Raw genomic sequence first — 24272 nt, forward strand, 5'->3', positions numbered from 1 at the left:
CTCCAAGCTGTCAGCACCCGACTGGGGGCTCAAACTCACAGTGAGATCACACCGGAGCCAAAATCAAGCGTCAGACGTTTAACCAATTAAGCACACAGGCATCCCTCTCTTTTGGTGTTTTTAACCACAAATTTACCAAATGAGCATTTACCAAAATTTATCATCTACTGGGTAATAGAAAAATCTTGAAGAATTCAAGAAATTAGATATTTCATCAACTATCTTCTCTGCTTGTCACTCAGTTAAAAAAAAAAAAAAAGAAGTAAATAATTTCAAAAGTTACCAAAACATACTAACTACTTGGAAATTAAGTGTAAGAAGCACACTGTTTAGTAACACTTGGGTCCAAGAAAAGCAAAAGTATAGTTACAAATTATCTAGAAAACAAAGAAAAGGAGACCTCTTCACCAGACAACTTATGGAGACAGAAAAAGTTACACTTCAAGGGAATCTGATAGCCTTAAGTAACTCCATGAATAAGCAAAGAGAACTTATACTTGTATCTGATTCAGTTTAAACATTGCTTCAGATCTGGAGCCACACCCACAACTCCCTCATCTTCCCTGCCTGTCACCCCTCACTGCCCGTGTCCCCAGGCACTGTCCTGCTTCGGTGAACATGATTTATCGGTCTTACTTTGTACACCAATTCTCAAACTTCAACGTGCAGGCACATCACCAAGGGCTCTTGTTAAAATGCAGATTCTTGGGACCATGATCTCACGGTTCGTGAGTTTGAGCCCCTTGTCGGGCTCCGTGCTGACAGTGTGGAGCCTGCTTCAGGTCCTCTGTCTCCTCTCTCTGCTCCTCCCAGGCTTGCACTCTCTCTCTCTCTCTCTCTCAAAAAGTAAATAAACCAGAGTGCCTGGGTGGCTCAGTCGGTTAAGCATCCGACTTCGGCTCAGGTCGTGATCTTGCGGTTTGTGAGTTCAAGCCCCGCGTTGGGCTCTGTGCTGATGGCCTGGAGCCTGCTTGGGATTCTGTGTCTTCCCCTCTCTCTGCCCCTCCTGTGCTCATGCTCAGTCTCTCTCTGTCTCCCAATAATAAAGAAATATTTTTTTAAAAATGTTTTAAAGTAAATAAACATTGAAAAATAAATTAATTAAATAATAAAATGTAGATTCTGTTTCAGTAGTTGTGGGGTGGGGCCCAGGCATCTGCATTTCTAACAAGCTCCCATGTAATACCGAGGCTGCTAATCCTGTCCCCACACACATACTTTTAAGTAGCAAGCATGTACACCATCACCGAAAGCAATTAGCCTGATAGAATGGTGGAGTGCCCTGTCCAAGGTTTGGTTAAGGCACCAGCTCAGCTACAACACGTTTTGGGGTTGGGATGTTGTCCCCCAGAATATGGTGTATGCCCTGAGCCAATGGCCTGCGTATGGTGGGCGTGGAGTCCCCAGGAACAAATGAGTAGAGGAGGTAAGCTTAGCCTCCCACCGTCTCCTGGCAATGTTGGAGTCTTCATGCCAGTGGAGTCGGAAGCAAAGTAAGAAATGACTACTGGCTGGGCTGGGAACCCAGCAGCGCAAGGAACTAACCTAGCTGCTATCCGGGGACTGAGCCCAGGGAATCATGGGGCATCTCTTGGGGCTTCCAGGAAATTCTGGGTGATTGTACCAACCACAGTTCGACAAAGGCGAGGCAAAGGAGGAAGCTCTGAGTCACCCCACCAGGCAAGCAGCACATGCCAGTTGAAGTAATGGCCACGGGGCAGGAAAATCTAGAATGGGTGACGGAGAAAGAAGATGATGAGTACAGATTACTACCCTGGAATGAGCTGTGGCTGCAGAACTGTACGTTGGTTTGCTAACCCTCTTGAGAATTGTTTAGGAGCTGGAACAGGCGACCACCTTGAAGGCTTGCCTTGCTTGCATCCCCTCTTGGGGAAGAAGCGAAGGCGTCTCATTCTTATATGTGCTCCAGATGTTACAAGAGGGTGAAAGAGGGTCTGAATGGTGCAAGGGCCGGAATGTGCTAGACTTAGTTTATGCACCGCCACAGATCTCTGGCGTTCTCCCTGCAACCTCCCTGCACACTCACCTCACACCTAACTCGCCGGCCTCGATTCTGAGATGGAGGGCTGCGGGGGCAGTGGGCGGTTACCTGCTCCATAAGCCTGATGGTTGCCTCTGCCTTTGACGACACAGCGGGTTAAGGAGCCCCACAGTAGCGCTGACGGAAAGGGAGAGACAGACCAAGATGTGCACTGTTTAGACTGGTCCCAGGGGCTCTCGATGGGGGATAGGAAGGAGCCTGTGGATAAACTCTGCTCACCGTCTCCTCCAGTGGGGTGGTCCAGGCCAGAGTAGTTCGTGCAACTAACTATGCTAGTTACAAAACTCTCAGTAATGCCCCGGCTCGCCCTGGCTCTCCTCCTCCCTGACTCGCTTTTTCCCTCAGCCTGGTTTCCTCCAGGAAGTGTTAGCATGTAAACTTTTGCCCTGGGCTCTGAATTCTGGGGAGCCCAGGCCGAGGCAGTGCGGTCCTTGAGAAATAGAAAAAGAATCAGAAAATAAACTGGAAACAAAAATTAAGAAGAGAGAATTCATGGGGCGCCTGGGTGGCTCAGTCAGTTAAGCGTCCGACTTCGGCTCAGGTCATGATCTCACGGTTCGTGGGTTCGAGCCCCATGTCGGGCTCTGTGCTGACAGCTAGCTCAGAGCCTGGGGCCTGTTTCAGATTCTGTGTCTCCCTCTCTCTCTGCTCCTCCCCTGCTCACGCTCTCTCTCTCTCTCTCTCTCTCTCTCTCAGAAATAAATAAAACATTAAAAAATTTTAAAAAAAGAAGAGAGAATTCATTTAGACAGAAGATGGTATTTTAGGAATAGTAGGGGGAATCAAAAATCGCTTTCTTCGAAGAAAACAATCCCAGTATATCAGCAAAGTTCCACGTTGTCAGGGATACAAGCCAATTCTGGTGATTAAGCAGCAAGCATATTTGTTAAAGAGATAATGAGCAGCTCATGCTATTGTTATGAGGGCTGAAAAGCCAGATGCAAGGCCAAGTAATGCCCCCAACTATACCTGTTCTGTATGATGATAAAGAACTTCATTCCTGTCACTGCCCCTCCCCGACGACAAGACCTTGACCTTGGAACCACTGCTGGCACTACAACCTCCAAAGCCCTGGAGCTGCCTGGAGGAGGCCTCCAAAGGCCTGTGCCACCCAGGCCTATGGAAAAGGCAGTCCCACGCAGAACCTGAAGCTAGCGCACTTCTCATTCATCCCACGAAGGCCCAATGCCTACATCCCAACGATGATGTAGAACCTGATCGGAGCCTGAGTTCCGATCCAAGCCTGGTGAGACAGGACTCATGACTATGAATCTCTCCAAATCTAAGACCACTGTTCCAAAGATGATAGGAAGTGGCGAATATAAGGCCGAGGTCTACTAGACGCGATAAAACACATACACCCCTCACGAGGCCGACTGGAAATAAGTAAAACAGAACAAACATGTTTAAGAAATAGTTCTGGCGGGGCATCGAGCTCAGTGGGTAGACCATCCCAGTCAGGGTTGTGAGTTCAAGCCCCGGTTGCACATGGAGCCTACTTTAAAGAAGAGAGAGAGAGTTCTGGCAAACAGATTATGTGGAGTAGTGCCGTCCAATAGAAATATAATGGAAGCTGTGTATGTCATTAATTTATTTTCTAACAGCCACAGTAAAAAGAGTGAAAAAGAAATATGTGAAGTTAGGGGCACCTGTGTGGCTCATTTGGTTAAGCACCTGACTCTCGACTTTGGCTCAGGTCATGATCTCAGGGTTCATGAGTTTGCGCCCCTCATCAGGCTCCATGCTGACAGTGCAGAGCCTGCTTGGGATTCTCTCTGTCTCTCTCTCTCTCTCAAAATAAGTAAATACTCTTTAAAAAACATATTTAAGAAATACGTGAAATTAGTTTTAATACTTAATCCAACATATACAAAATAGTATGATTTCAGTGTGCAATCAATATAAGTTAGTAATGAGGCATTTTACATTCCTCTTTTTTCCCATTAAGTCTTAGAAATTGGTGTATATTTTAAACTTTCAGTTCATTTCAGTTGTACTGGTCACATTTCAAGTGCCCAAAAGGCCCATGTGGTTCGTGGCTGTATTAGACAGCACAGGGATAGTAGAGATAAAATCAGAACGCTGTTTCACACATCATTTAAACAAAAATAAATTCCAACTGCATTAAAGACTTAAATCTAAGAAGTAAAATAATTACAATCTTAGAAGAAAGCATCCAGTGCTCTACCTAGCTAGCCTTTGTAAGACCTTTCTATCCATCTGCAGTGAAGGTGACAGATAAGGTTCATGTGTATATCCACAAAGAGCTTTGGCAAATCAGTATCAGAATAACAATGGTCAGAAGCTCTCACAGAACAAACCCAAATGGTGAATAAACCTAAGAAGATACTCAGCTTCCCTGGGAGTCAGGAAAATGCACATTAAATAATGAAACAGTGTTTTTACTCACATCAGACTAGCAAATCGGGAGCATGGTAACACCTAGTAGAGGCTGGGAAGGGGCTGTCTTCACCACATCACAGTGGCTATGACCTTGGTGGAGAGCAGTCTGGCAACAACTATCCAAATAAAACAACTCCGCATATTCTTTGACCGACAACCCCATGCCTGGGAATCCATGCCAGAGAAATAGAGATGCGGACGTTCCCACCCGCAGTGACCATCAGCATAGGCAGAGGAGTGGTTGAATAAAGTGTGATATACTTGTATCATGGCAGGTTACGCAACCGCTAAAAAAAAATTTCTTGACTCGAGGGCATTTCCACCCTCCATCTCTGCAAGATGCAGAGAAATGTATAAACTATGGTTCCATTTCTGTAAGAGCTGGGGAGAGAAATCTACGTAGGCATATATATTTACATCTGACTTCATGAGCATGAAGAGAGTATTAGAAGGATATAATCACTCTGCTAGCAAGGTTACCTGGGAGAAGGAGGAGAAGCAGGTGGTACAGATAAAAACAAACACGGGCAGGCAAGAAAGAAAAATACGAAAATGGAGAAAAGGAGGGGGGAGATTAAAAGAAAAAAACCCCTATCATTTCAAAGAAGGACAATTTCTGTAAAGTTACCATGTGTGTTTGAAAAAGGCAAACATTTATCTCCACATAAATCTATTCGATGAAGCTTGTGAACCCTGGTATTCAAATCTTCCATGTGTTTTTCTTGATGTTTTGACTGCTTGTTCTGAAAATTTCTAAGTTTCCCACTGAGCTGGAGATTATTTGTTTCTCCTCGTAATTCCATCAGTTTTAGGATTTTATATTTCAATCCTATGTCACTAGACACAAGCACAAGGGCTAAACTTACTGGCAGGTTGACTGTTTATCGATACAGAGTTTGGTCTTTTCAAATAAGACTGATCATTGTGTGAAATCCATTTTTGCCTAATTCTGTCATTGTCACTTGCTTTTCCCACTCAGTATTTCCAGTGCTACCCTGCTTTTGCTGTTTCTAATAAAACAGCATACAGTTTGCCTTTTTTTTTTAGTCAAGAGCATCTGTCCTTTCACAGTGAATTTAATATATTATTGATGGATTTGTATATTTCTACCAATTTACCTGGTGCTTTCTACTATACATGCTGTGTTCAAGTTTCTTTTTCATCTCTGCTCTTCAGTTTGTTGATAGCATTTTATTTGCTGCCAATTAACTTTTCTTCTAATGACTTAGAAAGTATAGGGGCACCCTGCTGGTTCACTAGGTACAACATGTGGATCTTGCTCTTGGGGTCGTGAGTTCAACCCCCACGTTGAGTGGTGTGGAGATGACTTAAATAAATAAACTTTAGGGGAACTTCGGTGGCTCAGTGGGTTAAGCATATGACTCTTGATTTCAGCTCAGGGCATGATGTCACGGTCCGTGGGTTCGAGCCCCACATTGGGCTCTGTGCTGACAGCTTGGAGCCTGCTTGGGGTTTTGTCTCTCCCTCTCTCTCTGCCTCTCCCCTACACATGTTCTCTCTCTCTCTCTAAGTAAATAAACATTAAAAATGTAGTAATAAAAGACTTTTAAAAAGAAGTATACATTCTATTTATTTTTGGCACAAGTCGTTAAGCATATTAATTCATACCTGCATCTTCATACCAAATAAAATGAGAACCTTAGCATGCTTTTACTTTTCTCTCCTACCTCCTTCCCAGTCTTCATACCTCCCCATCCTGTGTCGTCTTCTCAGATTTTAGTTAATTATTACAAGTAACAATTTTTATTTTGACTTACATTTTGCTGGCTTTTTGCTTACCTCTGCTTTGCATATCCCACATTTTCATCTTGGATCCATTTTCTCTTCGTTGGACTATAACTCCTACACCAGTGGGTTCTCAGGCAGAGGCTGTAGCACACCCCTTCCCTATGTGGGGCATTTTGTGCCATCACAGTGGCTAAGGAGGAATTCCACTGTCAAGGACACCATGCAGCCTGCAGTGGATAGGTCAGGTTTACACGATGAAGAATTGTTCCATTCAAATGCCAATGATACCCTGCGGAGGGATGCTATGAGTGTGAGTTGTAAGCATTTTTAGTCCATCTGTGTCTTAAAAGTGTCTGTGATGCCCCCACATTTGCTTGATAGGTTAGTTGAGTAAACATTCCTAAACTTGATAGTTGAGTAAACCAGAGAACTTTGAGGACATCATTCTACTGTTTTCTTGCTTACAAAGTTGCAAATGAGAAGGACTAATGTCAATTGTATCCTCATTCCCTTCCAGGTGTGGTTTTTTTTTTTTTTCACTCTGGAAACATTCAGGGTTTCCTTTTCATCCTTAGTGTCCTGACAGTTCAGGATGAGGTACTTAGATGTAAGCCTTTCCACGTTCTTCCTATAAATATTCACTAGATCCTCTCAGCATAAGCACTCATTTATTTCTTAAGTTCTAAGAAAATGTCTTGAATGATTATGTTGCTTCAGGGAATTTCCTTCTTCTGTTTCCTTCTCTTATTCTGTAACTCGCATGATGCAGACAATGGACATTTGCAGCTGCCCTTCATGTCTCCATGCTTCGTTCCCACTTTCCATCTGTTTATTTCTTTGGCACTGCATTCTGGGAGAATGCCTTAGCTCAGCCTTCTGGTTCACTGCTTCACTCTTTACTCCATTTTGCTATTCAATCCATCTATTACGATTTTATCTTTAAATTTTTTTAACGTTTTATTTATTTCTGAGAGAGACAGACAGACAGACAGCATGAGCAGGGAAGGGTCAGAGAGAGAGGGAGACACAGAATCCGAGCCAGGCTCCAGGCTCTGAGCTAGCTGTCAGCACAGAACCTGACACGGGGCTCCAACCTACGAACTGTGAGATCATGACCTGAGCCAAAGTCGGACGCTTAACCGACTGAGCCACCCAGGTGCCCCTATTACGATTTTATCTTTAGAAGAATTATTATTTTTAGGGGCATCTGGGTGGCTCAGTTGGTTGAAGGTCCAACTCCTGATTTCGGCTCAGGTCATGCTCCCAGGGTCATGGGATTGAGCCCTGGGTTAGGCTCCACACTGAGCATGGAGTGTGCTCAAGATTCTCTCTCACAGTGCCTGGATGGCTCAGTCCGTTAAGCGTCCAACTCTTGATTTCGGCTCAGGTCATGATCTCACGGTTCATGAGTTGGAGGCCCCACATCAGGTTCCATGCTGACAGTGCAGAGCCTGCTTGGGATTCTCTCTCCCTCTCTCTCTGCCCCTACTCCACTTGTGCTCTCTCTCTCTCTCTCTCTCTCTCAAAAGTAAATAAATAAGGTTAAAAAAAAGATTCTCGAGGCACCTGGGTGGCTCAATCGGTTTAGCGTCCAATTTCAGCTCAGGTCGTGATCTCACCGCTCATGGGTTCATGCCCCACATCGGGCTCTGTGCTGACAGCCAGCTCAGAGCCTGGAGCCTGTTTCAGATTCTGTGTCTCCCTCTCTCTCTGACCCTCCCCACTCACATTCTCTCTCTCTCTCAAAAATGAATAAATGTTAAAAAAAATTTCTTAAAGACTTTCTCTCTACCCCTCCTCACTCTTGCTCTCTCTCTAAAATAAAATAAATAAAAAGAATTATTATTTTTATTTTAAGAAGAATCAAACTTTTTGATTCATAAAGCTGTTGTACGCTTTTTGAATGCTTTTTTTTTTTTTTAAGTAAACTCAACGTGGGGCTTGAACTCACAATCCCACATCAAGAATCACATGCTCTACTGACTGAGCCAGCCAGGCAGCCCTTGTTGTATGCTTTAAAAAAAATTGATGCAATAGACTCTTTCATTTGTCCAAGATATTAATGATCCTTATTCTGTAGTCTGGCTCTACTTGCTCTCCTAACTCAGTTTCATCCTCTGTGAAGCAGGAATAATAAGTCCTACCACTGAGTTTTCATGGTGATTATTAGAATTAACATAAAACGATGGCTGGCATATAGTGCATTAAATACCGAACTGATGAATAGAAAAAGCAAAATAGTAAGTGTAAAATACCCGGCACATACATAGTAGGTACTCATTAAATGAAAGCGTCTGATCATTATCCTCACTGATAGTATCTGCTGAGACAATGACATTCAAGATTTTACCCTCTTAGTTTTGACTCTGTCATAATACCACCACCCCTTCCACCCCCAGATCCGGGGCATGGACTGCTTCCTAACTTTGCCGAGGCATGAATTTGAACTGTAAGCTGCAAGCCTGGTGAGTGGGAGTGAGAATGTGTCCAGAATCTGTCTCCCAAAATGGCTCTATGTTTTCATTTAATGTATGAAGCCAGCTAACCCTCACCACCACCCTGAAAGGCAGATGTCATTATCCCAGTTTCACGGGATGATAAACCTGAAAAAAGTACAAGCGGTGGTCCACAAGGCAGCAGTTTAGGAATCTGTGCGAGGCAGTCAGAGTTCTTTCTGACTCAAGAAATGGACTCTCTGAGCCTTAGTTTATTCTTCTGTAAAATGGGTCTGACAGTGGCTCTTTTGTCAATTCTGCTGGAATTCTACTCATCACTTGGCCTTTGATGTCAGGACCAATGAGTATGGTCCCTTCTGAGGATCAGAACCATTCAGGCTGAACTCCACCACATTCTCCCACTTCCTCTGAGCCTCCATTCCCCTAAAGCATCACACTCTGCAGGTAGTTAGCTAGCTGCCTATGCCTCTGCCCCCCCTCCAGACAGGGAGCAATTAGAAAGAAGTACAGGAGGCCACAATGATGTGATTTCCCCAAATCTTAGAAACAGGGCTGCCCTCTGATGACCACATAAGATAAATCAGAGGCCAGATTGGTGAGATGAGTTGCCATTGACCTAGGGGGCAAGTTGAAGACCAGCTCCGGTGGTGACGTGTTGCTAGGGCCATAGGAAAACATCACTCTTTTCCTAGGCATGTGCAGACTTTGTAATAGTTACAGCCCTCTTTCGTCTTGATCACAGGGACCGATGGGATCTTTCTTCAAAATTCAAATCACCTCTCTCCTTCACTTTGCCCTCATGGGGTGTGCGGTTCACTGTCCCTTGCCATGTCTTCTCACAAGATATTCAGGGTCGAGCAATTCCTGACCAAGAAACAAAAGCAGAATGGTCCCATTCCCCAGTGGATTTGGATGCAAACTGGTAAGAAAGTCAGGTTCAACTCCGAGAGAGGGCACTGGAGGAGAACGAGGCTGGACCTGTAAAGGACCGCACATGAGACGGCACGCGTATTTATGCTGCACAGAGGTCACGTGCTTCGATCCCACTGCTCTGTAAACATCACTGCTTCCCAAACAATAGATGTGGTTTTTAATGTTTATTTATTTATTTTGACAGAGAGAGAGAGAGAGGCAGAAGGAGGGGCAGAGAGACAGGGGGAGAGAGAATCTCAATCAGGTTCTGCACTGTCAGAGCAGAGCCTGACCTGGGGCTCGATCTTACATACCATGAGATCGTGACCTGAGTCGAAATCCAGAGGTGGGTGCTTAACCCGCCAGGTCACCCAGGCGCCCCCAATAGACATGTTGTATATGGGAGATTATTTTTCTCGGTTACTATGCTTTTGCAGCAGTAGGTTGGTTTGGTCATAAATACGTAAGATGTTTTGTTTGAAAAAAGTCAAATCAGACAGTGCTATTACCCTGCTTACAAGCCTCGAATACATTCCCATTGCGCATCGAACAAAACCTAGACTCTTCACAGCAGAGGTGACAGGCCTGCATTAGCTGGCTTCTCTCTACCCTCCTCTTCCCTTTGCTTTGATAATACAACCACCCAGTTCAAGTCAGGATCTTCCCTACTTCCAGGTCTTCCCACATCATGCTGTTCCTTCCACCTGGAACATTCAGCCTTTTACCCTCCACCTTTCACCCTTCACCTGGAAACCTCGTGTTCGTTTGTGAAGTCTCCATGCAGTTATCACCTCCTCAGAGAGGACTTCTGTAACCAGGTATGTAACCCACCTGTTGGAAGGCAGGGAAGTGAACCTAAGCATTCTCCTATCACATGCACCACAGTGTAGAACAGACTTTATCTGTTTGCTGTCCCCGCTGTGGGGCTGTGAACGCTCTGGGGACGGGCACCACGCTCTGGCTCGGCACACGGAACCAGCGGCCGGCATGCACTGAGCACTCAGCAAACATATGTGGAGAACACAGATGAATTCTCAGGTGGGGAAGTCTTCCTACAGCAGATAGGAGCCTCTCCACAGTTTCCTCCCGGGCCCAGAGCTCCAAGGTCAGGCCCACTGGCAAGAGTGGGCCCTTTGTTTCTTCTACGACAGCTGCCTCAGTTTCTCAATAGCTGCGCTGGACGAACCAGGTCAGTTCAATAAAACTTGTGACAGAGTCTATTGGAGCAAAGGAAATACTGACCAGGAAAGGAACCCCCATACCTCCTGGGGCTCCGAGCTCTAGCAGCAGGCTTACAGTCAAAGGCGGAGGGGTGAAGGCAAGGGACAGTGTGACAGAGGGACTCTGGTCAACAGGACCACCCCAATCTTACACACACACACACACACACACACACACACAAACAACCCCCATTGACTGAATGCCTACTGTGAGCTAGAAGCTGGAACTTAACTTATTTTACCCCGTGTAAGTCCCTCACCAGCCCCATGAGTCAGTTTCTATTGTCCCTATGAAGATAAGGAATTTCAGAGAGGTCAGGCCAATTGCCTCCGAACCCACAGTAAAGATGACGATATTCAGCCGGTATAGCCAGACCTGTTGTTAAAGTAGTGAAATTATTCCATAGTTGTTGGTAAATAGTAGCTGCCTCAGCCCCGTGGGTGGCCTGCAGCCCTGACCTCTCCCCTCCACCACTAACCTCTTCACTTCCCCACATTCCAATAACTCCTGGACACAGGAAGTAGAGGCCGAGAAATTCCCCTAGGGAAGCTTCTCCAGGAGCTGTCCAGATCTGTCAGTGCTGAACTCATTCCCCAATGGCTGCTAAATACTTTACATCTATTGTTTAGCATTCTCTCTGCTTCTGCCGTAACCAAGATGCTAGGCAAGAGGATCCAAAGAGCCATGCTTATCACTGGCTGGGGGCTTATCTCCCATCCAGACAGATGGAGCAGTTGCAAGACCAGTCACCCAGAAGAATCTACAACTTCCCCCAACCGCCTCCACTTGGTTCCAGAAGGAGCAGACTCACCACGAAATCCTAGGATGCCTACCATTTTCTAAGAAATTATTGAGCCATTGCTGTGAGTCTGCTCTGAGTAAGGTTCTTTTTTTAAAACAGGAGAAAATCTAATCTGTGGGGGATCCACACAGACTTGGAAATTCTAAAGACATCCAGGCAACATGATACTTATACATATGAGCTAAGGAGAGGCGTAGGGGTCTGAGGATCCCAAGGGGAGAAAGACCTTTAGCAGGAAGGTGAATAGAGATGTTTGGAAAACAAATGTTGCCTTATTGTGCAGAGAAGTTCCTTGAGCCAAGACAAATCTCTGAATCTCTGTTAATAGCTCTCTTCCTGGTAAAGCAGGCACTTGCAGGGGGAGGTAAAGAGCTTTCTCTGAATCCGCTCAGTTTGGATTGCTTTTAACTCAAAATAATGTCCCTGCCAAAGTGGTCCATCTTGGGGCAGCCTGCCCTTGGCCCCCACAGTTCCCTCCTCTAAAACTTCCTTGAAATTTCATGCATTAAAAATTGATCTGGTAAATTGTTCTCATGGAACCATGTTCTCCATGGTCTCATGGAACCAGTCTTACTCCTGACAAATAGGTCAGTTCAGTTAAACTCATTTCAGGAGGTAGTGAAGCAAATGTGTTTTCAAAGTTGGGCTCCTGGTTCAAGAAATCAGATATTAAACAAGAGGCATTTCTATGGAAACAAAAGAAAACCAATGGTTAATGATTAAGTCAAAATATAAATCCATTTGGGGTTCTCAGGATAGCCAGTGGAGCTTCCTAGAGGTCGAGCTCGAAGCATCTTCAGAGAGAGTGAGAGGAGGCCCTGGCATTCCAACAGATTTTCCTGGTTTGTGGTTCAAAGGTCTCTGGTGATCTGTGAATGGCCCACACAGCAACAGGCTTGAAGATTGTCTGTATATGAATCAGAGCGTTGGGGGGGTAGGGGTGGGGTCTGGAGCCGACAGCTAAGAAAGAACTCTTGAGACCTCTTTGGTGCAAAAAAGGTGATTTTATTAAAGCACAGGGACAGGACCCGTGGGCAGAAAGAGCTTCACTGGGGTTGTAAGAAGTGTGACCAGTTATATGCTGTGGAGTTGGAGGAGGTAAAGACAAAATGGAGGTTTCCAAAAGGACTTTCTAGGCTAAAGAGGACTCAAAGGATACCGGAGGCCTAGCTATTGTCAAGCTAAGGTTGTTTTTCCCTCCAGCCAGTTATTAACATTAAGACAGTAGGGAGTTTCCTGGAGAAGTGTTATACTCTTGTACTTGCCTCAAGTATTTGTCAATGGGCTGCAGGTTATAAAGAGATTTAGGCTTATTTACATTTCCTTCTTGCCTTTGTTCCCCACATCACTATGGAGGGGAGGATGATGTTAGGGCTCCAAGAAACTGAGTCTATGGGTTTCTGGAGGTTAGGTTATTGATAAGATTCTTTTTCTTGTGATTTACTAAGACATTTGTAAACTGATGAAGACCCATGTCCTGCAGGACTGTGATCTCTCCATCAGTTAACCATTTGCTTTCTCCTTTTCTTAGCTCTAGGGGAGCAAGCAGTGCCTGGGCAATGCCACAGGTATCCCACCCGAGGGGAGGAGGGGGTTTGTGGGGTCTCAGCTCGCCTAATGCTCCCTCATCAGTGTCCATTGAGTTAAAGTATCCTGCTGACTATACCAACTGTTCGGGAGGAGGAATTTCCCCTGCCTTTCAAAGTCCTTCTGGCTGGGGTGCCTGGGTTGCTTAGTCGGTTAAGCGTCCGACTTTCGCTTGGGTCACGATCTCGTGGTTCGTGGGTTTGAGCCCCGCGTCGGGCTCTGTGCTGACTGCCAGCTCAGAGCCTGGAGCCTGTTTCAGAGTCTGTCACTCCCTCTCTCTCTGACCCTCCCCTGCTCACGCTGTCTCTCTCTCTCTCTCTCTCTCTCTCTCTCCTAGAAATAAAATTTTAAAAAAAAGTCCTTCTGGCTGGACTTAGAATCAAATTAATATAAGGCAGATTAGCAGGAGAAAATCAAATTTAATAGCATAAGTACAGGAAATCCAGACATGGAAATTCCTGAGTAAGGGTCTTTACAAGGGGACTTGCCAGGGGGTGCCCCAGACATAAAGAATGGCCAGCGAGTGGTTTCCAGAGCATGGGCATGAAGCTTTGAGTCTACTGTTCAAGCCCCAGATCCGCCACGTAATAGCCATATTATAAATGACTTAGCCACCCTGCGCTACAGGCTTCTCTCGTGAAAAATGGAAGTGAAAATAATAATTTCTACTTCAGAGGATAGGGGTGAGAGTTCAATTAGATGTAGTATGTAAAGTCCCAGGAGTAAATAAAATTAATGTGAAATCTATAAAACAGTGCCTGCCCACTACTCTGTTATATTGGTAAGTGGTAGCTATTATTTTTATATACTGGGTGTGCTAGACATTTCTCAAATCTCATTGAATATGCTTCCCAATGACCTCCTGCCCTGACACACACACACACACACACACACACACACACACACAGAGCTGTAGATGTTGAACATGACCTCCTACACCAGCAGGGGGGGCTGGCCTCACACAAGAGGCTGCTGCACTCTCCTGGTGGGGCGGTCACCTGACTGCTCACCCCAATCTCCAAGATACCCTCCAGTCTCTTCACTTGCCCTCGCAAAAAATACACGATAAGCCCCAGTTCCTGGAAGAATGATCTTTGCAAATTAAATTATCGTGAGTTATGTGAACCCCCAACCTGCCGGAGCCGATGCTAGACTGGCTGTCTGCCTCTTGCCCTTTGCTTCCCACTTAAAAAACCAAGTCACCATGAATTTTCGTAATGATGCTTTATTCGTCTGCGTTAGTCATTTTTCTTCTCTTCCTATCTGAGGCAGAGAGTTGTCTTAAGAGAGAGAGCACAATGCTGCAGAAAAGACTCAGGACTTGAAATTAGACAGAATGGATTTGAATGTTGACTTCACTACTTCATCAAACAACCCTGGGCCAATATCCCCACCGCTCTGTGCCTCAGCTTCCTCCTTTGTAGAATAGAGGCAGCAATATATGTACCTCATAGGAATGTGAGGAGCAAATGAGATAAATACTATACAGAACTTATCTCATATGTATCCAGGCTTCATAATTATTTGAAAAATAGAGCAAATTAAAGAATGAAATGCCCACATACTATATCGTCCTCAGGGATTAGTATAAAGAGAAGGACTTGGACTTTGAAGTCTGACTGACTTAGGTACCAAAGGAGCTGTGTGGCCTTAGCAAGTTTCTTTGCACCGCTAAATCTTAGTCTTCCTCATCTGTAAAAGGGGCACTCTGATACTCCGCAGAAATTGGTAACTTTGAATGAGATCATGTTATAATAATCCCCAACACAAGACATAGACCCACAGCAAATACTGGCTCTCTTTCTTTAAGCAGATAAACGTAGGTTTTGACCCTTATGAGCCACCCTATCAGAAATCTTTCCAGTGTGGTTGCAGGGATTGTATTTCAACAATAATTTATATAAAGGGCTATGCTTGGCTTATGAATGTTTAGGAAGATTCAAATAGAACATGAGCCAAATTCGTAGAGATCCTCCATTTGCCCATGGTTTGTTTTTCTTTGTTTATTCCGTGCTGCAATAAATAAAATATTGACCGCGTATTGTGTGCCAGATAAGCTCTAGGCGCTGGGGATACAGCTAGGGACAAGGCGGTCAACATTCCCGCCATGGAACTTAGGACTAATGCAGAGGCCAGACAACACGAAAGTAGTGATGCTGAGTACCTTGAAGGAAATTAGAGCAGGTTAAGGGAGCAGAGTGGGGTTGGGAGGGGAGGGGTCAGGGAAGCTCTGAGGAGGTTTTAGAGCAGACCTGGATAAAGTGAAGTAAGCATGTGATGATCGGAGGGAAGAGCACTCCAGGAGAGGGAACAGCACATGCAAAAGCACAGAGGTGAGAGGAAACTGTGTGTTCAAGGAATGGGCAATCAGGCTGTAAGACTGCAGCTGGGTGAGTACAGGGAGACTGGACATAGATTAAGTCAAAGTAGCCAAATGACAGATTATCTGGGGTTCTGTAGACCGTGGTGAAGCCCCCGCCATTCTAAAGATGGGTCATCTTACAGCTTAGGCAGATGCTGGGGGGCGTGACGGGACACCAGTGGTTCTGGGGACATGACGGGATGCCTGCAGAAGCAAAACCTGAGTGACAAGAGTCACCCCCTAGGGACACCTGCAGGGTAGCCCTTGTGGGGGTCAGAGAAGGTGACTTCATGGTAACAGGACAGAAGGCGGGGCTCTCTGGGACGCAGGCAGATAGGCTGGTGGATTTGCCGGTGAGAAAATAAGAGTTTTCTTATTGTTTCTTTCCTTCTTTTTTGTTTTGTTTTGTTAGAGAGACAAGTCTGAAGACAGAGAGAGAGCCTGTGGGGGAGGGGAACCGACAGGCCATGGAAATACAGGGCTGTGTGGTTGCCCCACAGCAGGGCAGACGGACCCACTCGGGCCACAAAGGGTCTGCATTTCTCTCTGGCCTCGTCAATTGCTGGGGGCACAGGCGAGGAATGAGGAACTGGTGATGAGCCTTGTTTAAGCAGAGTCGGGATTTTCCAGGTGAGTCGATGGAGAGAGAAGGGAGTACGGGAGGGGAGCATGAACACGGGGACTCATTGTAGTGGAGACCAGAGCTCAAAGCTGGGAAGCGCTGTGGCAGAGGGGATGCCAGACTATCGGAATGTGGAAGGTGTGTGGATCAGAGAGCTGGGAAGGGTATTTCGATACCGTCTGGTTTCAGACATGGTTTCAGAAGAACTGAAAACATGATCGATAATTCATTCACACAATAACTATGTATCGAAGGCCTACTACAGTTTTTAAAACTACCTACAATTTGGAGAGTCAGGGTGGCTCAGCTGGTTAAGGGTGCGACTCTTGGTTTCAGCTCAGGTCATGATCTTGTAGTTTGTGGGGTCAAGCCCCTCCCTGCTTGGGATTCTCTCTCTCTCTCTTGCTCTCTCTCTCTCTTGCTCAAAATAAGTAAACTTAAAAAATTTTTTAAAAACTACCTACAATTTAATGAGCACTTAGTATGTCAGGCACTGTGCCAAGCATTGTTCATTTACCGCATATCATTTAATTCTCAGGACCGCCTATTACAGACACTGCTGTTATTATCCCCATTGTACAGATGAGGAGACCGAGGCTCACGGAGATCTAGTAATTTACACAAGAACACCCAGCTGGTAAGTAACAGATTGCTCTGTATGATTGACAAGGCGCAGGGGTTGTAACTAGAATGTTCTACCATGTGCCAGTTATGGGTCGGGTTTCTGTCATTGTGACATTCAGCTTCAGGCTCTTCCCCTACTTGATCCCATCCTGCAATCAGGGCACCTCAGCTGCACCCGGGGCTGCAGCTGGGGTAGAGGTGGAGGAATGTGGAATTCTTCCCTTGTTTACGGTCTTGATGGGACTCTCAGTCAGGGAGCCTGACCTCCTTAGCTGAAGGGAGAGGACACATTACCTGAGCTCAGCCAACCAGACTCTTGCTCCAGAGGCTTTGATTCTTTTTTTTTTTTAATTCTTAAAATGTTTTACTTATTTTTGAGGGGGTGGAGGGGCAGACAGAGAGGGAGACACAGAATTCAAAGCAGGCTCCAGGCTCTGAGCCGTCAGCATAGAGCCCGACGTGGGGCTCGAACCCACGAACCATGAGATCATGACCTGAGCCGACATCAGATACTTCACTGACTGAGCCAGCCAGGCGTCCCTCAGGGACTTTGATTCTGATCAAAGGTCTGTTCTATTAAGGGTGGGGGGGAGCACGGAGCTAATGCATTTTGACTAACTCAACACTTACAGCATCTCCAGTCTCTGTCTTTTCCTTGCCTGGCTCTCAGCTTCCTGTCACTCCTGTGAGTTTCCCCCAGCCTGCCAATAAACTTCTTCTCTGCTGAAGTTAGCCAGAAGTGGCTCCTGAAACTTGCAGTTAAACCTGCACTGGCATATCAGGAAAGAAGGACAAAGTAGTATAAAGCTAAAATGAGTGACCTGTTCCTTGGACACATGTTCCTGAGCAGGGCCAGAACTAGGGCAAGGCAAGTGAGGCACCAGGGCACGAGATTAAGGAGATGGCACCTTTAGACCATGTAAGTGCAGGGCTCACTCTAAAAGATGCCCCTCTCCCCCCTTCTCACCCCTCCCAGAAGTTAATGGCCTAGAAAACAAAGATTAATTCACTTTTACATCAGAGTATGAAGTGACCGGAAGTATTCAGGTGGCTTTCTGCTCCGCGTGCCCCTCTGGGGACGCTGGCACCTTCGGTGTTGTGGCGCTGTCATCCCCCAGCACATCATCATCATGACAAGGTCAAGGCTGGGTCCAGCTGGTGAGGACAAAGAGCAGGGAGGATGCAGGCCTACCGAGTAAAGGCCTTGCTTGAAGTTTCATACATCACTTCCGTTGACAAGAGCTTGGTTACTCAGCTGTTCTTAACTGCAAGTGGGGGTAGGCGGTGAAGCATCGCTGGGCAGCCGCGGTCCTGCAGAAGGGAGAAGGGCTTGGAAGGACAGCTGGTCAGCCACGACAGTCACTGCCCACACGGAGCCTGTTTCTCCGTGATAGTCAAGGGTGCTGGTTGTAAGCGCCATGCGGGCTCAGGGAGGGAGAGGTATTCAGGGACTGGGATAAATGAGGAAGGCAGGGAGGCATAGGAGATTGTTCCTCAGGAGGAGAACTGTAGGGATTACCTTCCCGCAGAGCTCAAGAAAGAGAAGGTAAACACGGCTCGCCACCTTGCCGTGGGGCAGGAAGGAGGTCTTCTACCCAGCTTGAACCCTCATGGAATCTCACCATGGACTCCTCAGCATCACAAGGTCAAGGCATGGAATCTCACAGTGCAGTGTGGTAGACAGGATGGGATTCGAGGTGAGGAAAGCTGGATCCACTTCTAGCTCCTGCGTCGCCCTCAGGCAAACCCTTAACCACGCCACACCTTAGATCCTCCTTTGTGAAATGATGGAGATGTATCATCAACAACAATAACAATAAACAATAACAGTATGAATAATAACAAAGTTGGGGTGAGGATCCCACAAAGCAATGGTCTGTAAAAGGCTCTGATATCCAGCAAAATGATGCAGACCAGGGAGGGGCAGACTACAGCCACAGGCCACCATCTAGAAAAGTTGAGTTGTGGTCAGAGAGACCATATGGCCGAGTATTTACTATCTGGACCTTTGTGGAAAGTTCCAGGAGGATCTCTGCAGGGGGGCTGTATTGATGTTAGCTAGCACCAAGTTTCAACTCCCCTGAGCACCAGTTTATTCACTGGTAAAATCAGACTAACAAAAGTTACCTTCAGTTCCAAGCTGTTTCCACGATCAGATTATGTAAAACTGCTTTGCAGATGGTCAGGTGGCATATAAATGGTAGTCACTATTTCAGACTTTCTGAGTAGTATCAATTTCATTATTTGGTCTCTGCCGAGCATCTGTGAAATGGACAACAAAATGCCTACTTCTCAGAATTGTTATAAGGGTCTGTGAGACAAAATGGTTAAACCATAAGCTTTAGAATCAAACCAGCCCAGTCTGGTGTCTTGTTCCCCCGGTCACTAGCTAGCTGTATGATCTCTGGCTCTCTGGAAACCTCAGTTTTCTCATCTGAAACAAAGGGATCAGCATAATACCTTACATCAGGGTTGCTGTGATTACAAAGGGAGATAGCCCAGTGAGGCCTTGGCTTCATGCCTGGCCTTGGTCTGATCCGCAGGTGCGGTGACAAATGCCACCTCCCACGGGTCCCCACTGATCGTACAGCAGAGCTGTACCCCTTTGCCTGTGCTCAGCGCCCACGGCCAGCCCCGGGTGCCGGTATAATTAGCTCCATCTCGGTGGTGAGCAGCTACGGCTTCTCACAGCCTCTGACACGACTGTCACCTCCCACTCAGTTATCTCCACCGTTGAGTGTGCATTACATGCCCGCTGGGCATGGGACTGAGTGCCACCAGAGGACAGCTCAGCCCTCAAAATCTCCCAAGGAGCTAAAGCCTTTTCCTTTACTCTCAGGCTGTGCCAGAAGAAAAGTTTGGGGGAGAAAATGCCACCTCTTGGATCAGCTGAGGAATCGCGTTCCTCCTGACCCCACGGCCACCGGCCACCGGGGTGGGTGGTGAGGGTGGGGAGAAAGAAAGCCTGTTTCTTTAAGGGGCCTCCGCTAGTGGGGCGGGGACAGCCTGAGCTTCCCCTGGCAGCTGGGCCCGCCCCGCCTTGAGTGACAGGCAAGCAACCCAATTAAAGAAAGAGAGTTCGGCGTGACGGCGGAGCGGAGCAATGAGAGCCCGGGTTGGCTTGCGGGGGCGGGGTCCCGGGCAGGCAGGGCGGGCGGAGGCTGGGGGAGCCGCGGAGGCGAGNGGAGGGCCGCGGGGAGGAGAGGCTGGGCCGGGAAGGGGGCCGGAGGCTGCGGCCTGCATCCGCCTCGGGGACCGAGGAGCTGAGGGGCTGGAGGGCGGGCCCGGGCTGCACCGCGCAGGTTCCGCAAGGGGTCGCGGCCCAGTCGGGCCACCGGCCCGCAGGGACGCGGATTTGCGATCCGGAGGGGCGTCGGGTGACGGGGAAGGAGGACCGGGCCTTGAGGAGCGGAGGGAGGAGGAGGGTGGGAGGATGGAGCTTGCGGGCGCGGCGAGCAGATGGGGGAGGGCCGGGATGGGAGAGCGCTCCTGGGCGCCGGGGGAGTGTTTGGGGCTGGGTGGCCTCGTCTGCGGTCCTGGAGTCTCTCTTGACATCGCCGCCTCCGAAGCCCACCCTGCTGGTCACCCGGCCCCGTGGAGCCGGCCGGCTCTGTAGCCCCCGGCCCACCTACTCATCACCGCCGCTCTCCCTCTGTTCAGGCGTCTGTCGCCTCCTACCTGAACTGTTGCATTGTCGTACCTGATGTGTCCCCGCGCGCTCTGGCTGCTCTGCTGTGGGCCTCGCACCGTGGCCAGTGGGATGTTGGGAAATGCACATCAGATCAGGACACCGCTGCTAAAACTGGCCAGCTGCCCACCTCTTGCAGGATGGGCCCCAGGTCCTCACCCAAGCCCTGGAGATCTGGCCCTTCCGACCTCTCCCTCCTGTTCAATACTCTTCACTATCATTCTTCTATTCCTTCTACATTACCAACCCCCTGGGGGGCGGGGGGGGGGGCGTCTTTGTACTTAGTCTTCTTTCTGCCTGGGCTTCTCTTCTTGGCCTGGCTTACTCCAGTAAACTCATCTTGGTCCTCCAAATCTGCACTCAAGTATCACTTCCTCGGAGGCATCCCTGGGCTCTGACTCCTCCTCCTCCTCGTGAATTCCCCCACTTTTGTCACCCTGTGCACTTCTGCTTCAAGACACTTGAACAGTTGCAGTTTTACTTTTATGAAAGTATTAATGTCTGTCCACCCCATCGGATAATAAGGCCCAGAAGACAGTGTCTGGTTTTGCTCCATGTATCTCCAGTGTCTTCCACGAAGGACCAGGCACTGTAAATATTTATTAAATAAGGGAATGGAGGACTTGGCTTTGACAGGAGGGAAGGGTGTGAATCATGGTCCCTGATGGCCTGCCAGTGGAAGAAGGAACCCAACACTGCAACGCTTTCTGTGTGCTCTATGCTAGGGCAGTGTTCAACATCCAAAAGAAATCTAATGCAATAGGACACCTCAGTGGCTCAGTCGGTTAAGCTTTCGACTTTGGCTCCGTTCATGATCTCGAGGTTTGTGAGTTCGAGCCCCACCTCAGTCTCTGTGCTGACAGCTCAGAGCCTGGAGCCTGCTACAGATTATGAGTCTCCCTCTCGCTGCCCCTCCCCTACTTGCATTTTATCTGTCTGTCTGTCTCTCTCTCCAGAAAATAAACATTAAAAAAAAATTTTTTTTTAATATTTTTATTTATTTCTAGGATAGAGAGAGACAGCATGAACAGAGGAGGGTCAGAGAGAGAGGGAGACACAGACTCTGAAACAAGCTCTAGGCTCTGAGCTCGCAGTCAGCATAGAGCCCGACGCGGGGCTTGAACCCACGAAACGTGAGATCATGACCTAAGCGAAAGTCGGGCGCTTACCCGACTAAGCCACCCAGGCGCCCCTTAAAAATTTTTTTTAAAAAGGGGTGTCTGGGTGGCTCAGTCAGTTGTGTCTGACGTCAGCTCAAGTTATGATCTCATGGTTCGGGCTCTGTGCTGACAGCTCAGAGCCTGGAGCCTGCTTCAGATTATGAGTCTCCCTCTCTCGCTGCCCCTCCCCTACTCACGTTCTGTCTCTCTCTTTCTCTCTCTCTTTCTCTCTCAAAAATAAATGAACATTAAAAATAATAATACAAAAGAAAAAATATAATGCACTATATGTAATTTAACTTTTATAGTAGCCACATTAAAAAAAATTAGTAAAAAGAAACAGGTGAAATTAATTTCTGGAACACATTTTAGTGACTATATTCCAAAATAATATTATTTTGACATATAACCAATATAAAAACACTATTAATGAAACAGTTCACATTTTTGTGGGTGTACTGAGTCTTTGAAATCTGGTGTGTTTTCTGCCGCATGGTCAGTCCATTTCAGTTTGTGGTAACCACATTTCCAGGGCACAGTGACCACACAGTACACAGGTTAGTAGCTGCCATATTGGGCTGTCCACTTCTAGAAACTTTGTATACCTTGTGGCATTTAATCCCCTTTACGGTCTTTGGAGGTAATTATTATCTGCATTTTACTAACAAAAATAGTGCAGCTTCTAAAATTTTTTTTTTAATGTTTTATTTATTTCTAGGAGAGAGAGAGAGAGAGAGAGACAGCGTGAGCAGGGGAGGCTCAGAGAAAGAGGTAGTCACAGACCCTGAAACAGGCTCCAGGCTCTGAGCTGGCAGTCAGCACAGAGCCTGACGCGGGGCTCGAACCCACGAACGGTGAGATCATGACCTAAGCAAAAGTCGGACGCTTAACCGACTAAGCCACCCAGGCGCCCCAAAAATAGTGCAGCTTCTAAAAGTTACATTGCCTGCTGGTGATCATCCTAGAGTTTGTGAGTGGAGGAGGGAAGATTAGGACCAGGACCCCATCTGTTCATCTGGAGTCTGGTCTTTCTATGCCCTGTGCTGTCTGTAGGAGGTGCCCTGCAAACTCAGGGGTGCAGGGAGTGGGGAGTAAACTTGAAAACAGTGGCACCTTGTGGATATATTGCCTGTTCCGTCTGGTTTCAGGCAGAGTAATGTCCAGGTGGCCCAGGGACAAGCATCTTAGATGCAGTTGGAGGAGAAGCGTGCAAGGCAAGTCCTTCTTCAACCTTGTCACTGTACCTCAGCACCGTCTACGCCACCTCGGCCGGGTCCCAGGAGCTGGGTGGAAAATATACGCACCCTGCAACATCTCAGAGGTGCTGGGACACCATGCTCAAGTTAACAGTGTGGCTGTTCCGTGCCACAGTTGCTCACTGAGTGAGCTTCCCCTTTTTGTGAGGCCAGCACTGCTCTAGGGCAGGAGGAATCATAGCCTTCGTCTTCAGGATGCCCACGGCGGAAAGACGAGACCGGACCCCAGGGCGATTAGATGCTGTGCCCGAAGGCCGTGTGCTGCAGCGAGGAACGAGAATCAGGGGTGTGCAGAGCCTGAAACGTTGCTGCGAGGCCAGGCTGTTTTGTGTTTCAGAGTGTTGACTTCGAGTTCCTAAGTGGGGTGGGTGCTCTGCAGCCGGCCCCAGTGCCTGCATAGATGCTGCCTGGCTTGTTTTCTTGTCTGCCCAGCTGATTAAGGCATTTGAATCTGTCACCCCACTGGACACGCTGGTTTAGTGTGAGTTACCAGGAACGGTTCGCTGGGCACCGTTATGTGCCAGGCCTTGTATCGGCCACTGCTCTGGAGCTGACGAAACAACTCTCCAAGGTACTTCTTCTAGAAGAAAGCAATAACAGTAGTCTTAATAATAATGATGATGATAGAACATCGCCGGCAGCAGGGCTTTGCCTTTTGTATTGATTTTCCTCCTCGATCGCCTTCACATACGTTATCATCTTGTCGTTAATCTCCAACAGCCCGGCGGGAAGGGCTGTTTTATGCTGGGGACTGCGGTTACAGCGTTTTTGTCACGTCTTCAAGTTCACACAGTCGGAATTCTGCTGACTCCTGTCAGATGTTACGCTTAATATCCACACCCACTATATAGAGTAGGGCTGATTTGAATCCCCTTTTTACAGATACAGAAACTGTTAGAGCTGGATCCAAACCCAAGTCTGTCCCAGTCCAGAACGCAAGCTCCTGACCGCTAAGTGACACCACCTCCCTACAAGGTCAAGGTGGGAGGAGACCTCAAAGACATCTAGTCTAACCCCCTCACGTAGAGCAGGACAAGAGGCCCAGAGAGGCCTGTGCCTGTGGCCAGTCCGGGCAGTCAGGTCTCCTGCAGACGGGGAAACTAACCTGGACATGGGGGGTCAAGACCTTCTTTTGTCCCCAGCTGGTAGTGTGGCCTTGCCAGCGTCTCTGGGCCTCCGCTCTCCTATTTATAAAATGAGAGGGCTTGGCCTGATTTTACAGCGTGGACAATGCTGTGTTGTTCGGGAGGGTGTTGAAGGTGTCAGGCCCACAGCTCGGGGGTTTCAGCCATAACCCCGGACTCTTCCCAGCTCGCCACACCCCCTCCCTGCGTGAGCTGCTGCCCTGTTGCAACCACAGTGGTCTCT

At 47.5% G+C, this 24272-nt stretch overlaps 2 protein-coding genes across 2 annotated transcripts in view; both read left to right on the forward strand.

The window, feature by feature from the left end:
* Positions 1-9498: 9498 nt before the first annotated feature.
* Positions 9499-9654, forward strand: LOC144233523 (large ribosomal subunit protein eL39-like). Its single transcript, XM_077766506.1, has one exon. The coding sequence runs from the start codon at positions 9499-9501 to the stop codon at positions 9652-9654; it is 156 nt and encodes a 51-aa protein (XP_077622632.1).
* A 7136-nt stretch (positions 9655-16790) lies between these two features.
* The window catches only part of ELMO2 (engulfment and cell motility 2), a 42709-nt gene continuing 35227 nt past the window's right edge, over positions 16791-24272 (forward strand). The window contains exon 1 of the mRNA XM_077766158.1: positions 16791-16813. The gene's annotated coding sequence lies outside the window, so the exon portion shown is untranslated. The remainder of the gene's footprint in view (positions 16814-24272) is intronic.

Source organism: Crocuta crocuta, unplaced genomic scaffold (assembly GCF_008692635.1).
Source record: "Crocuta crocuta isolate KB4526 unplaced genomic scaffold, BGI_CrCroc_1.0 scaffold71, whole genome shotgun sequence".
In the NCBI taxonomy this organism is placed as follows: Eukaryota; Metazoa; Chordata; class Mammalia; order Carnivora; family Hyaenidae; genus Crocuta; species Crocuta crocuta.